The following is a 15,407-nucleotide window of genomic DNA, read 5'->3' as shown; positions in this document are numbered from 1 at the left end:
TTTAGATGGCCCCCTGGTATAAAGAGGTGATTTAAAACAGGACCTTCATCATCAGTGTTAGGAAAGTCAGTCATGACACTGATTAAAAATAGGCTGGTTAAAATATTCTTAGAGTCCTATGCCCTCCATTATCATGAAGGCTAAAGCAAAATGCCAAACTAAACAAACACAACCAGAAAGCTACACAAATGCACTGAGAAACATGGGGTTTTAGATCCACAGGATAATTGGGAATACAGTAGGGAACATCTGATAAGAATGAAGAGTGATAATGAATGGGGCAGAGCCAGTAACTCTAAGGATGGTAACCTGTGTGGAGACACATGCATGGGGCAGACTAGATAGGATGGGCGAAGACCTGATTGACAGGAGAGGCGGAAACAGTAAGCACATGCTGAATGTAAACAAAGGCAGAAGGGAAACAAAAACCAGCTAGAAGTTGAATCAAAAGGAATTTAGAGGAGCCCTCGCTTACTCCTCAGAGGGAACCGTAACACCCAGGATCACGAACATAGGCATGCAGCTGCTACCATAGTCCAGAAGGCGCACAAGAACTGCTCGCAGGAAGAATGTCGTTGTGCTCACTTTAGAAGAGACACTCTTATTGGAGTTCTTATTAATGCTAATGTTTTGTCAAGCATAAATTAAAAACTTGTGCACCCCGCCGGCATCCTCACGTCACTGCTGAGACTCTGCATAGTTCTAATCTGAGTGTCATAAGTGTCACATTAGCAACAAGGAGTCCTCCACCTACCACGTGATGTCCCTCTCTCCCAACAGTACAGATCTGTTGCTATGGTTACTTCTCATTGTTTTTATGCTGTTTGTCAGCGTTCATTACATGCTAAAGAATGCCTCGGTATGTTCCAGGTTGTGATTGCTGAGATTGTGTTATAGTATTTCCTTTGTCTGCACCTTATCATAATAGTGTTTCCATTGGACTTGCGTGTTAATGTATGCCCTCTGTGTTTTTCTAGTGCTATCTGTGATGTCTAATAGGCACAGTTTACGCATTCAGATTCATCACTCCCTCAGAAACCTCACAATGCAATTGTCCTAGTGTTTTTTAAAGATCTGCATATGCACTCATATACAATACATATGTACACACAACAAGCCACTAATCATCTCAATTTAAATTCATAGAACACTAAGATAAAAACTGTTGTAGTTTTGCCATTCTGAATTTAACTGATTCATATCTCAGCTACAAGATTGTCTACTTTATTGATATTTGTGCTTAATTTTGAGAGATAATAGTACAAGATTTTGTAAATCGCTCTGGATAAGAGTGCCTGCTAAATGGCGTAAATGTAAATGTAAGATCCCATATTCAAATGTTACAACTAGAATGAACATTAGACCTTTACAACAACACAATAACACATAGGTAAACAAGAAACAACTAAGCAGCCAGAATATGAGCAAAGACAAACTATTGAAAAAGAATGTACTAATACGGCTCACAAAATATAGGTTTATCTTCAAATTTACATTGATATTCTGCGGTTTTCAGTATTTCATTTTAAACCCGCCTCACAGTACACAGCCAAAGCAATAAAATGTGGCACATTGACCAGCTACTTACTATCTAAGTAGCCAACATCTTGTTTCATTAATAAGAAAAAAAAAAGTGACACCCTCAGTTCAGTTTAGCACTTCCTATATTTAAATGGTTATGGAAGAAGATAGACATGGCTAAGGGCACTGCCAAAGTCCCCAAGATTCTCAGACAAGAGTGTAGTAGAAATGATCACATTTTTCTCCCATAACGTCATGTTTTTGCTGCAAAATAAACAGCAGTGTGTCATTGTGATTTTAAAGCAACCCCTTTCTTTTTTTAGCATTTTTTACAAAAATATGAATGATACAGATCACAAAACATATAACAATAGAAATGTTTGCTGTAATAGGAGTATCTTAGTCATGAGAATCAGTTCACACAGGGAGTAATGTCAGTTATTTTCATCATGGAAACATGCCACAACTCTCGTATTAGGTTATCATATTGAACATTCAAGAATTTAAAACTATTTTAAAATGGACTGACTGACTGATTAACAATTGTTGTGAAGATGACCCATCACTTAAAAAGGGTGAAACATTTAACAGAGTAAGATAAAGAAAATCAAAATCACATTCCTTTATTTAAATTTTTTTTTAAATCAAAATTAATGAAGCAGCCACCTTCACATATAAAAGGACTTCAGTATTTAATAAGGTTTAAATCATAATGATTCTCATCCTCCACAACCTTCATCAGAAAAACAATAAATGAAGTCACAGTCTTGCCAAATTGCAATAATGAAGTCAACTTGGGCATTAATGATGCTGTAATAACAAGGATTTTGATGACAGAGAAGTCTGCTGCTTTCTTTCCATTTTTATTTGTGTTTTACCTCTTTCGATCAGTTTGTTTTGTTTGTTAGTTTGTTCTGAAACTCTATGAACATTGGCATGCAAGTACACCTTGAATAAGATATTTTCTGTCTTACATCTCCATCTAGTGACCAGAATGCAGAAGGCACTCAGGGTTTCCAGATCACTCCACATCTCATAAGTAAAACCTGTTTTCACAAGCAAATCCAGCAAAGATCACATATTTTAACATGTGCATATATATATATATATATATATATATATATATATATATATATATATATATATATATATATATATATATATATATGCACATGTTAAAATATGTGATCTTATATATATATATTTATATTTATCTTATATATATATATATATATATATATATATATATATATATATATATATATATATATATATATGCACATGTTAAAATATGTGATCTTATATATATATATTTATATTTATCTTATATATATATATATATATATATATATATATATATATATATATATATATATATATATATATATATATATATATATATATATATATATATTATTTATTTTTAATTAGATTTTAAAACAGCATGAAAAAATGACTTGCTCCACCAGAATATATTTTCTCCATGTGAACTCCTTGTAGAATCTCTGTTTTGGGTCCTCTAAAGCTCTTTACAAGGCAGTAAGAGAAGTAAATTAAAACTAAATTAAAACAAAGTCAGTAAACCCACATTAAACACAAAGGACTCCCAAGTTTGTTGATCAGGTAATGACCTGATTTCCAGGATTTATATGGTGGACCCAAACAGAATCTCCTTTCCAAATTTTAAATCAAACGTTTACACATAGAAGGCATCACACCTTCACAAAACAATTTTGCTGGCTTTTGAAAGATTTACCAAGATATTGGTAGTGTGAACAGTTACCATATCATTCATCTTAACATGAATCTTATTCCCTTATAATATGAACAGCTCGTGTTCACATTGGACAAATTGTCTGAAACTGCTTGCAAGCATATCCATGACTCTCCTTTCCGTGACAGAGTTAGCTGAGTGTTTTAGACAACTTAAACATTTTTAAACAAGTATTAAACATAAAGTAATATTTTGGCTGTCTTTTGATGGACACTCATTCCAGCTTCAAGATGGCCTACTTTACTGGTATTTGTGTTTTATTCTGCAAGACATTAGTAACAGATTTCAGACACACATGGCACATCTTCAATGACCTCTATACTTTTGTACACAAAGGTAAAAATAAAACAACTGAACCAGCTAAAGAGGAAAAATCCAAAATTTTCACATCAAAATCACCAGGACAAAACTTAAAATGTGAAAGCCAAAAGGACAAAAACAAGGAGGAAATATAGATGTTTGCACAGTCCAGAGGAAACCCATACAAACGAAACATTTGCAAGGCTTTACAAATAAGTGGAGCAGCAGAGGGATATATAAAAATAAGAGCATGAAAACTTCACATGATACAATCTGTGCTCCATGCCAAAGGTCCATAAACAATTCCCTTATATTCCCTACACATTAATCACATGATGTTGATCAAGGGACCTGCAGTTTATTGAATTCCTTCGTTATAAATACCCTGTAAGGTCATCACATAGGATCTATTATGTACGTCACCGTTTTCATTTCTTTTAACAGCTGGGCAATTACACAGCTCCTTTGTTTCCTAATATGGGTAGACCCAGTGCCAGATTACCAAATAGTCACCAGCCTGTGGGCTCCGCCCCTTTTAGGGGCCCTGCGACAACAGATTTAAAAAATGTATTAGGAGATCATTTGCCCTGAAATTTTGACTGCCTAGGTGTCTCCACAGTGTTTATTCTGTCGCTGGACAAACTGAACTGTATCTATGAAATGCAAAGCTATATTTTGCACATAGAAAGAATATCTGGTTGATGCTGGCTAAAACATTTGCTGTAGCCAGTATTCACCTCAGGAAAACTAACAGCTAACTGGTTAAGAGTTAACAAGTTAAAATCATTTCCGGTTGACTTAGAATATTTTCTTCAAAAGTCACTTCCACATCATTGACAGTGTCAAGAAAAGTTATGAAATAATAAATCCACTCACACACATAAGTGAACTCCGACATATTCCTGTTTATGTGTTGCCCTTTGATAATCATCCAGCCAGCAAGATCAATTCACCAAAGATGAATTGATGAGACACACCATGACTTTCTTCATAGTGATAACCTGTTATTCACTTCTCCCTGTGCAGTTTGAAATTTCCTTCATAGGCATTCCTTAATAGCCTTGGTATTTGCTATCACATCAAGGCAAAGATTTTCCATTTATGACAAGTAAATTCTTGATCTTGGGTATCTCTGTATGACATGACTATATTTATTCGCTGAAAAATCTTCAACTCATTTTTCAGATCTAGGTTTTCTTTTCCTTTTTGACGCACACTATTTAATTTATCAGGTCAACAAAAAAGACATGCACAAAGAAATCCGAATGTTCTATACTTCAGCATTTATTTTCCACAAGGGGGCAAGTGTCCCTCAAACTGAATGTGTTTGCTTTTCAAGACATTCCTGTTTCTGTCCTGCCAGCAGCACTGTCAGGTGTCCCATCTTCTCTTCTGTCTTCACTTCCTCTATGGCTAACTGCTAACATAAACAATACATCTAATGTGCACCAAATAGTATTTTCCAGTAAGAGCATTGTAAACCACAACACAGATAACTAAAATATACTGATTTACAGGAAAGAACATATATTGAAGATGGATTGTCACCAAAATATGAAACACATTTCATAACTGAAATCTAAGATGCATGATGTCCACTGTAGTGCAACTTGTTATTCACTTGTCTTCCTCTACAGGCTATCAGACCTCTCAGACTGATCCAGAACAAAGCAGCATGACTAGTTCTCAGTTTTCTGAACTTCACACACCACTCCACTGCTGCCATCCCTTCACTGGATACCCGTAGCTGCCCGCACTGGATTTCAAACCACGTTCCCCGCGTCAAAGCCAAAAATGGACCCGCCCCTCCTTAAATGACGACAATGATCAAATCCCAATCCATACCTCAAGTACTTTGAACCTCAGGTACTGCTTGGTTTGAAACACCATGCTTGGAAGACCGTGGAAGACAAGCTTTGAGATTATTTTTTGTCCTAGCTCCCTGATGGTGGAATGAGCTTCCACTGGCTGTCCAGACCGAAGAGTCCCCTGGACTTCAAATGTAGACTGAAAACGTATCTATTTGTGAAATGTTTAAATGACCTATGAATTTTCATGTTACTGTTAAGTAACTGAATCTATAGTACACTAGCACTTGTTGTTTGGTATTGTTTGTTATTGTCCTTACTGTTGCCTGATATAGAATTCCTGTTTATTTTTACACATCTTCTAGGTATCACATTGATTCCTGTATGTCAGCAGTATTCTAGTTCAACAGTATCTTGAACTCTAACCTACTGTACTGATTTGGATACTTTCTATGAGTAGTTGTCTAAGCACTTTTGTAATTTGCTCTGGATAAAAGCATCTGCTAAATGCCAAAAATGTAACGTAAATTTAAATATAAATGTTGGACACATGGTTATTCCTAATTTACTGCTTACAAAACAACTATATTTGAACAGCACAACTGTTGTTTTGCTTCTTGGACGTTGCTAAAGCACATGGAGTTACTGACTGTCCATCAGCCTTTTTTGTTTACTATGTGGTTTGTTGCACTTGTACGTTTTGGCCACTGGGTGGCACAGTTCAGGATGTTTATTATCATCCACTGAATACACTCTACTTCAGTTACAACATTAAATTCCATGCACATAGAAGATAATGACTTTTAAACAGCTGTCCAATGTAGTGACCAGTATGCATGAAATGGTTAAAATGGCTGAATTCCTTGTGTAGTCCACATTGCAGGGAACTACTCGAGTGATTGGAATGGACCTACAGCTGACGGTGCATTGGTCCAATACGATGACACTCGTATTGGACACGTGAAATAGTGTGTTCCCCGCGTCATCCAATCGAAATTAGCCGTCGTGCACCGTGCGGCTATGTCTGACAGAACGTTTCTCATTGAAAATGAATGGGATCAGCATTGCATTGTTGCACCGGACCAATGTAAATGCACCTCAAGGCAAAGCGGGAATAATGAGGGGAAGCAATAATTCCTGTGTTAGGCACTACTGGGTGCAGGATAATTATAGGTGATCATTCTAAGCAAAGTTGTGTCATTATCCAATTGTTTATTGTCTAACTACAGCTTAAAAAAGTTGAATAAACATGTCTCAAAGTTTGATAGACTTTATTTAGACAAGAAATATAAACAGTAAAAAAGATAAATATTAGAAATGTATGCTGTAACGATGACAGCAAATTACATTTGCAAAGTGTATAAATCGCCATTATCCTCTCCCAGATCAGTTAAAGGAGAATCAGAGTTCAAACAGAACGGTGAGTTATACACTTTAGAAAAGGAGAATCTAAAAAATCATCACCATTACTAAAGTACCACTGCTCAAATTATTGTACCTTGAAGCATCTAAAATCAAGGAATGATTAGGAATGAAAAACAACTTTAGGTTGACACTGAGTAAGGCAAAGAACATCAAATTCTCAAACACACCATTATTTTAAAAAATGTATCAAGATTGATAAAGCAGCCACCTTCACAACCATCAGAGGGGAAAAAAAAAGAGTCACAGTCAGAAAACACAGAAAGGAAGTAATGACTCATTACAATGAAGAATGAGAAGCTGCTCCTCCTGCCTTTACTTCTTTATTGTTGAAGGGGCCACCTTTATCAGTATTGATCAATACATTTATTGCTTATTTATTTGTTCTGCAGGCTTTTGAATAACGGCATGTGAATTAGATATTGCCTGTCTCTAACCTCCAGTACATCTGTAGAAGGGGTGGAAGCAGGCTCCTGGTTTCACTCCCAGCTCTGCCAGGGTCCTTCATTTTATCATTCTCTTCTTTCAGCATCTGCTTCAGTTGGTCAACAGTGTCAGTGATCTTCAGAACCGGAGGGATCTTAGCATATTTATATTGTTTCGTTAAACAGACACTGCAAGTCATACTCTAAATTATGACATCATTGTTCAAAGGTGAAACATTATGTCCTCATTCAATATTTCCTATTTCCTCATTATAACAGCTTTTTACAAGGCACTAAGTGTCTAGTACATTAAACCGCAATTCAAAGTCAGTACACCTACATTAAACACAAAAGATTCCCCAGTTTGTTGACCAGGTGATGACCGATATTTCCAGCATTTATAATGTGGACCAAAACAGTTTTTTTTTTTTCAATTTTTCAAATGATACAGATGCTTTATTTAGGGTACATGGGGTGCAGTATATACAAAGTTTGCTGCCATATTTTTTGTCATATCTACCTTAGTGCCAGTGGAACCATCAAAAACATGTAATGGAATCTGTCCAGACACAGGAGAATCCAACATGGCTGCTGTTTGCCAGAGGTCCAAAGTAGCCTTTAAAAGCATTGGGCTGAGAGAGAGGACAAGGGAGTAAACCAATAACTGATTGTGCTTTTGGTTTTGCCAAACAACACTATGCAAACCAAAAGAGAAACTCCTGTCAAAGTGGAAATCACCTAAATTCTCATTGTTGTTTTGCACCCCCCCCCCCAAAAAAAAACCCACCTAACTGGGGGGGGGGGGATGAAATAAAGAAGAAACAACCTCTTGATAAACATACTTATTTTGTATCTGTTTGGATTTAGATGTGGAGACTGATTTGTGTACAAACAAATAAACAGAAACCACTACTGGGTGCAAATTTGAAGGAAAGACAGACTGGTGTATTAGTCCATTACATTATTTACATTAGATTTTCTTTCACTTCATTACATTATTATTTCTGGAGTTTAAAATATATATATATGAGAAACCCCCCAGACTCCTGAAAGTCTACAGTTACCTAATACATGCTTTTGTAGAATAAATAAATGATGGAATTAATATAGAGAGATCGAAACAACAGGGGAGTTATAAAGGTTGTGCAGGTTGAGTGTTTCACCCCAGTGTCCCATGGAACAGGCTTGCCTTCCCATAGCTCAGCTCTTGATTTCCCTTAAGCTAGTGGTTTCCTAGTGGTGCTGATGCTCTTCAGGGAGAACCATATCCTGTTATCATCAACATTGTTAACCAGTCACTGGAGATGTGTGAGGGAAAAACCAAGGGGTTCCTACATTGCAGATATTTAGTGTAAAGGAAGGTTTCATAAAATGCTGACTCACGCTCTTATTTAGGTAGCTGTGTAGTACTGTATTCCAAGATACTGAAAGAGAGAAAGCGAAAAACATTTCTTGAAATGCATAGGCTACCTATAAAATTTGCATGAATTAAATTAATTGCTATATTTAAGTAATGATGAACTCAGGAGCATCACTCTAAATGTATGTATGCAAACTGCATTTCAACAAACCTATTTCAGTACATCCATGCAAAGTTAGAAAAAGTTGATGTGTACAAGTATTAAAACATATATGCTTATAATGGACCTAGATTGTACACTCACCAGCTGTTTTATTAGAAACACCTACCTTGGGTTTTTTGGGGAGTGCTATATACCCATCAGTGACACTAAATGTGCAAAAGCACTGCTGCGCCTGTTAGATGTGCATCAGCTCATGTTACGCCCCTGTCCAGGCAATGAGGTCGCAACAACATTGTGATGATGAAAGACTGGTAGCTGATAGTGAAATGGTATGTGGAATAACTAAACCATGGACTAGTAAATGAGGTGGAACTTGGTGCACTGAATAAAGAATTAAACACCTACCACCATGCCATTGCCCTGTTGGTATTAATGCTGTGAAAAGAATGGTCCCTGCCCAAGATAACATTGAGTCAGCTATAGTCATGTGGGCAGAGGGTGGCTCTCAAATTGCACAGGCCAAAAAATGGGCTTCAGGATGGGCTACACTTACTGAATGCATCTCTAAGACACCTAATGATGCAACCAGTGGGTGGGGGTTCTTTATTAAAGTGTGGTGATGTTAGGCAAAATAAAACATCTCAAACATCAGCTTTGTAAGATTTAGATTATGAAAGTGAATCTACACCGACAACCATGGAAAGATGAGGGATTTTCAAACTGCAAAGTGAAACAAAAACCCCTCTGTCCTAATGAGCTACCAAATCAAACCACATTGCCATTTCTATAAAGAAATTATTTTTAGGACCAAAACACCTATGTAGTGCTTAGTTATCTACAAAATGGGGTATTCAAATTTCACAACAGATAAAATACTTGGCAAACTTAAATGATGTCAAACAGCCCCTCCACATTTATTGGTTTACAAAGGAATGAAAAATGTGAAATGCACAGATATACTTAATGTGAAGGCATTCACAAGGACAGATACTTAGTAATATGAAGGCAATATTACAGAGTACATGAGGTTATTTGGTTGTCCTGAATTAACCATTGCAAAACATTCATTTTCAAGCTTTGAACGGATTGCTTACTAAGTCCAGATCTTTCAAAATTCATTCTAACTCTCCATTAATTCATTATATTCTTTTCCTTTATCTCAATTAAATCCAATGTGTTTTACTTGACATGGAGAATTTACAATATTACAGACCCTTCATTGCAGCTCAAAATGCAAACTAAAAATATACAATTACACAAAGCATAATTACATCCTGTCTGACATTTTACACCTATACCTGAAGCTGCAATCCCACATGCACTGCATATACAAGCAAGGATATTTTTTTTTATTCTCAGATGACAGAAAAAGAAATGGAAAATTAAGACAATTATTATTAAGACGTGGAAACAATGGTGCAGGACTCTCACCCCCCTGTAACTTTCTGGTAAGTAATGAACGTTGCCCCAGGCTTCACACCCAGTTCCCCCAGGGTCTTCAGTGCTGGAACAGGCTTGCCGTTGTAGGCGAGGTTCAGCCTTCCCACCAACTCTGGCCTCATCTTCTGGTAACAGCGCTGTAGCTTCCCAATGGTGTCGACGCTCTTCAGAGCGAAGGGAATGCTGGTGCCATCATTAGCGTTGTACACCCTCAACAGAATGGGGAAGGGGGTAGGCTGAGTGGATCCTGCATGGTCATAGATCTGTAGAGTACTGTGTGTAGTGTCAAGAAATGGCTCATAAAGTGCGTGTTGAAGGTCTTCGCTTGGCAGCTGTTTAGGACCGCTTTCACAGCCATAGATGGTTTGCTGCAAGAGAAAGTAAGCTGGAAAATGTCACGTGCACCCACACAGTGCATAAAGCAACAAGTTGAATGCACAAGCCTCAATTTAACAATTGAGTTCTCCATCAGTGAAAACTTTAATACACACATCTAAGTAGTTTGAAAAGGTACATAAGAAGGAACATACCAGTCCATATTCAGCAGGTCTAGCTGTCTGTGTGTTGCTCATGTTTTACAACAAGCTCGTTTTCTGCACTCTGTCTTGCTCAGGGATTCTGATGCACTTTATATAATGTATTGCCTGGAAAGTACCTGAGGGGATGTTCTTTGCCCCTCCTACTGTCTACTATAAATGTTCTCACTGGTTACTTCCTCTTAGCTGGCTATTAGAAAGACATGGCTTATCAGTGCACAGCTTGGACTCTATTCCCATACACAGTCCTGTAGGCTTTCATCAATGTATGCACTTTTTATTTTTCACTTCCTTGCACTTTGAATCATTCCTTCTAAGCATTTCTCTCCAATATCCATGCATCTCATGTTTGAAGGTTCCGATTGACCATTTTCTTTTAACGTACTACATAATGTGCTATAATAAATCAACTTGACCAGTTTCCAGTAATGCTGTTGTCTGCATAGTTTTAGGTAGTTGAGAAAACTTTTTATTGTGAATAATTTAATATTTATTTGAAAGTAAATGGAGATGTTGACTGATCCATATACATTACGGTGATCGTCCCCCCCCCCCCGGCTCATGCATTATGTCTATGCATTCCATAAATACATCAGGTGACTGTGCCATTTCAAATACTGAACATAATGAAAGGTAAAATTGTGGCGAGATTTAGGGAATTTCCATTCATGCAAAAAAGAAAGCAAAACCATTCTTCCAAACCATACCATAACCATGCTATTACCAAACCTAAAAAGTCACGTGATTTCTTATAACAACTACATGCTTGTTTACTCAACGGACTGAATCTCAAGTTTGCCTTTAAGTAAAAATTATTCACATGGACAGACCTTGTTCTATAAAGAAATTTATTTTGGAAAATGTCATACATGAACAGATATTATGAAAACACTATTGCCGATTACATCAGGACTACCAAATACCTTAATTTGCGTTTATGCTTTTATTCCTAAATTTATTGTTAAATTTAAGGGCACTTGCATAACTTACAACTACTGCATTAAATAAGGGTGTATTTTACTGAAATAATCAATAAACATTCATGGTGTCTTGCTTGCGCAAACTGTTAAATTATTTGTTTCACTTTCAGTTGCAAAAGAAGTTTAAGTAGTTCCCTGGTGCTGACAGACCTAACCCAGAAGCCCACCCTGCAGTACTCTACCAACACTAGATTTATAAGGGCTTCCAAGTGAAGCACCATAGCAACAACATCTGCACTGCCGAGCAAACGTCGCACAAATATAATTTCAGATGTTGCTAGGCGACTGAAGAGCACGTGTGATATGCACGTGACCGCACGAGGAGGCAGGGGTGCTGTGTGGCTTCAATGATCAGTGGAAGACGTCTTAACTATGCACCATCTTAAATACCTGAGACTGACAACTTGTTGGGCCTCTCAGCACTAGATTTTTACTCTCTTTTGCTTGCTTTCTTGACAGCTGAGGGCGTTTTCTGCAGGGCCTGAAGGGTGTCCCTCTTCTCGATCTTCCTCAGCTGTTTCTTTTTCATCCTCTTAAGTTTCGCTGTGTTGCGAATCTGAGGGAACGAAGAGAAAATGACGATATGTGAATGCAAGTAGCCATCAGGAAGTGAGACAGAAAACGACATTAAACATTGAAGAGGAAGCAGACTGACAGCAAATATAAGACATTACAAGGACAAGCTGCTGCACAATTCCCCCCCCCCCCCATATCAAGCACTGAAATTGTTCTTCATTTTTAAAGTGAGATGTCAGTTGAGTGTCAGCAGCCAAACAGTGGTTTTATGAAACTGGCAATAACAGATCACAGAGACGTGGTGCGTGTCAGCATGAGAGTCTTACCACTTGCACAATCTCCGCTTTCCTCTCGTTTTCTGCGCGTCTCCTAAGGTTCTCCTCCCTTCTCGTCCTCTTTTCCTGCGGAACACAGAAAGAGCAAGAGGATGCTTTCGTCAGTGGGGGCTTTGGCTTTTTAGGACGTGCAAAACATTTTTTAAATGTTACCTTTCGACATCAAATCTGCTTCACATTTCAAAACATACTGGGACTCAAGGAAATAATTAAAAGACCAAGTAATCCATGTTAGTGGTTAACAAGGAGCTATGCTGCCTTTGGTCTTCAGACATGATCCAGTGCTTTTTGGTCTGCTGGAGTCCATGCATTGCAGGGCCACTATAACCCTGAACAGCCTCTTGGTATATAAAGAGCATTAGGATAAGGGATTGTCCCATTAAATAATACAGTCACCACTATATAAATACTAAACAGTTATACTTTAAAAACAATTTTTTAACTGCACAGAACATTTCCCATAATAGAGAACCTTTGATAAAACTGTACAAATATACTTACACTGCCTGTGTAACCATAGTACATTCTAAACTTATGTATGCACCTGATTTTCCATTTCCATACCCACTATGAACTTCCTGCAACTAAATACTGCATCCACCTTTTCAAAGCTCATGTGTTATACTCTAAGGGCTAGAACACAACAGGGAATTAGCTGCATACACAGGCACCCAGGCTAGAAAAAAACGTAATCCAATTTCTTCAAAACACAGGGATGTCCCAGTAATATTTGAGCTACCCTTGGGGATTTCAAAGCTGATTGTTCATCCTATTACACACGTGTCATCTGGTACTTTCCTAAACTTTCAGAACCTGTGAGACTAATTTTGCATGTGGTATGAAAGCAGTCCAAATGGAACACAGGGTCAGACCAAAAAAGCAGCTATAATAAATTACATATCAACAGTTACCTTTAAATGTGTTAATTTATCAGAAACAGTCTCAAACAGTCTTCAGTAGCTTCCCCAAGTGGAATAAGAGATTTTTAGGCAAGACTATCCTAATAAATCCTGCCTGAAATGTAATGTCAATCACAGCTTTAGAATGCTGCCATAGAAACACAAAAGTACAGTACAGACACACAGTACAGACACACACAGGGATGAGAGACATGGAAATGCACTTTGCATCCTTCCTTTCAGGAACATCCCATAAAGAGTAAATGACATATAGAGGGGACACTATATTTTTGACTTCACGCTGATGTTCATGGAAACACAAATCAATTAGCCGTCTTCAGATATCATCTTCAAACACTGAAACATTATGAGAAATGTTTCTGACAACCAAACTTGCAAACCCAATCCTGACCAACTCAGAAAGTGGCAAGAGGCATCAACCTGTAATCAATATATTAAGGTAGGACACGGTCACCATCTGGTTTCTTGAAGAAAAAAGCCTGAACTGTTGGCGCCACCTGGTGTTGCAATTAATTTATGACCTGATGATGTACTAATATTAAGGGGGGAAAAAAAACAAAAAAACAAACGGACTTGATCATTTGAGGCCAGAAAACATCAGTCAACCTGAAGTTCCTATTAAACTAAAAAACAATTTGCAGTTTAACACAAGACGTGGTTCTGTTGTGATGGTACTGTTAGGTCCAACCACAGTCCCGTGTCCTATGCATTTTTCTAAAATTATTAAATTAAACGTGTCCCGAGTTAAGATTTGACAGACATTCTGGGTCCACAATCTCAAAAATAACATCAGGCATCCAATGAGCGACACACAAACCTCTTTTTTCCTGGCCTTCTCATCTGCAAGCTGCTGACTGTATTTTTTTACAATCTCCTTCTCCCTCTTGGCCTCCATCTTCTTTTGCCAGGAGCTGCGCAGGGGCTTGTCTCTCAAAAGAGCCGAGAACCTACGAGACGAACGCAGCCCTAAACAGTCAGATTAGCGTTCAGTCCACTAAAGGTTTTGGGTGTAATGCCGTGAACTGAGACTGTGTGAACAGACATGTCACGGATGCAGATGGAGGCATTTTTAGTTTTGTTTCGTTCAATATTGTGTGTCGAGAATTAATTCTGAATAATTATGCTGAGTGGGGTCCACTGAAAATAAACTCGCTGTGAACTGTTGGGTCTCCACGAAGTAGTGCAAGCACCCTGCATGAAAGGTTTTAAACCTGTGCTTGTATAACATGCATAAACACGACGGTAAATTTGTTATGATAAATAAAGGGAAATACAAGCTTGAAAACGTGTCATTCACCTTTGCTTATTACGGTCTTTCCATACTCGTCCCGATTTGGGTTTCCCGAGCGGTACCATCCGACCCCCTTTTTCACACGTCTGCGAATGCTTTGTCGTCTTTCTGTTGCTTTTAAGTGTGTCGATGGATACACGCGTGTCCGCGGTGCCCTCACCAGACTGATCAGAGTTCAACGCAATTTCGCCACATGACACCGAAACCTGGTGCCCTTCTGGTTCAGACGGAGATGTAGCAGAGTCTGTGTGGACCGATTCTAGACTGGGAGCGGTGTCGGTGTCGGTGTTCTCTGCGGGAACCTCTTCAGTAGGTTTTCGGAGTCCAGATTTTCTCGGACGGCAGCTAGTTGTTTTAAGACATGGCACCTCCGACTTCTGAATAGCAGCTGGAGTCCGTAAACTGCGACCACTACGCGTCCGAATCACGTTTGGAGACGGTATCGAGGTTTCAGGATCCGTCTCGTTTAGAGGCGAGTCCTCTTGAGAAGACGTCGGCATGTTGATACTTGCTGCGTTTAGTTGAAAACGTAAAAAGCGAACGAAACAACCACACGTGGAGCTCCCGGTGACGATCCAACGTCGGAGAAGTGGAGAAGAACTGCTTGTTGAACATT

At 38.1% G+C, this 15,407-nt stretch overlaps 2 protein-coding genes and 1 long non-coding RNA gene across 3 annotated transcripts; all 3 read right to left on the bottom strand.

The window, feature by feature from the left end:
• Positions 1-6,721: 6,721 nt before the first annotated feature.
• On the bottom strand, positions 6,722-8,729 carry LOC145657899 (uncharacterized). Its single transcript, XR_014123848.1, has 3 exons — positions 8,634-8,729; positions 7,771-7,882; positions 6,722-7,405 (listed from the first exon to the last, which is right to left on the bottom strand). It is a non-coding gene; the product is annotated as an uncharacterized LOC145657899 (long non-coding RNA).
• Positions 8,730-9,663: 934 nt separating this feature from the next.
• Positions 9,664-10,846, bottom strand: LOC145657898 (uncharacterized). The gene is made up of 2 exons (XM_081714621.1): positions 10,744-10,846; positions 9,664-10,581 (listed from the first exon to the last, which is right to left on the bottom strand). Exons 1-2 carry the CDS (start codon positions 10,783-10,785, stop codon positions 10,201-10,203), a joined length of 423 nt encoding a protein of 140 aa, XP_081570747.1. The 5' UTR covers positions 10,786-10,846; the 3' UTR covers positions 9,664-10,200.
• A 728-nt stretch (positions 10,847-11,574) lies between these two features.
• ccdc86 (coiled-coil domain containing 86) lies at positions 11,575-15,396 on the bottom strand. The gene is made up of 4 exons (XM_027020439.3): positions 14,798-15,396; positions 14,318-14,447; positions 12,572-12,646; positions 11,575-12,285 (listed from the first exon to the last, which is right to left on the bottom strand). Exons 1-4 carry the CDS (start codon positions 15,289-15,291, stop codon positions 12,160-12,162), a joined length of 825 nt encoding a protein of 274 aa, XP_026876240.3. The 5' UTR covers positions 15,292-15,396; the 3' UTR covers positions 11,575-12,159.
• Positions 15,397-15,407: the final 11 nt, after the last annotated feature.

Source organism: Electrophorus electricus, chromosome 5 (assembly GCF_041902795.1).
Source record: "Electrophorus electricus isolate QZ-2024a chromosome 5, ASM4190279v1, whole genome shotgun sequence".
NCBI lineage: Eukaryota > Metazoa > Chordata > Actinopteri > Gymnotiformes > Gymnotidae > Electrophorus > Electrophorus electricus.
Note: the sequence above shows the minus strand (reverse complement) of the source record. Positions and strands in the feature narration are given on the sequence as shown.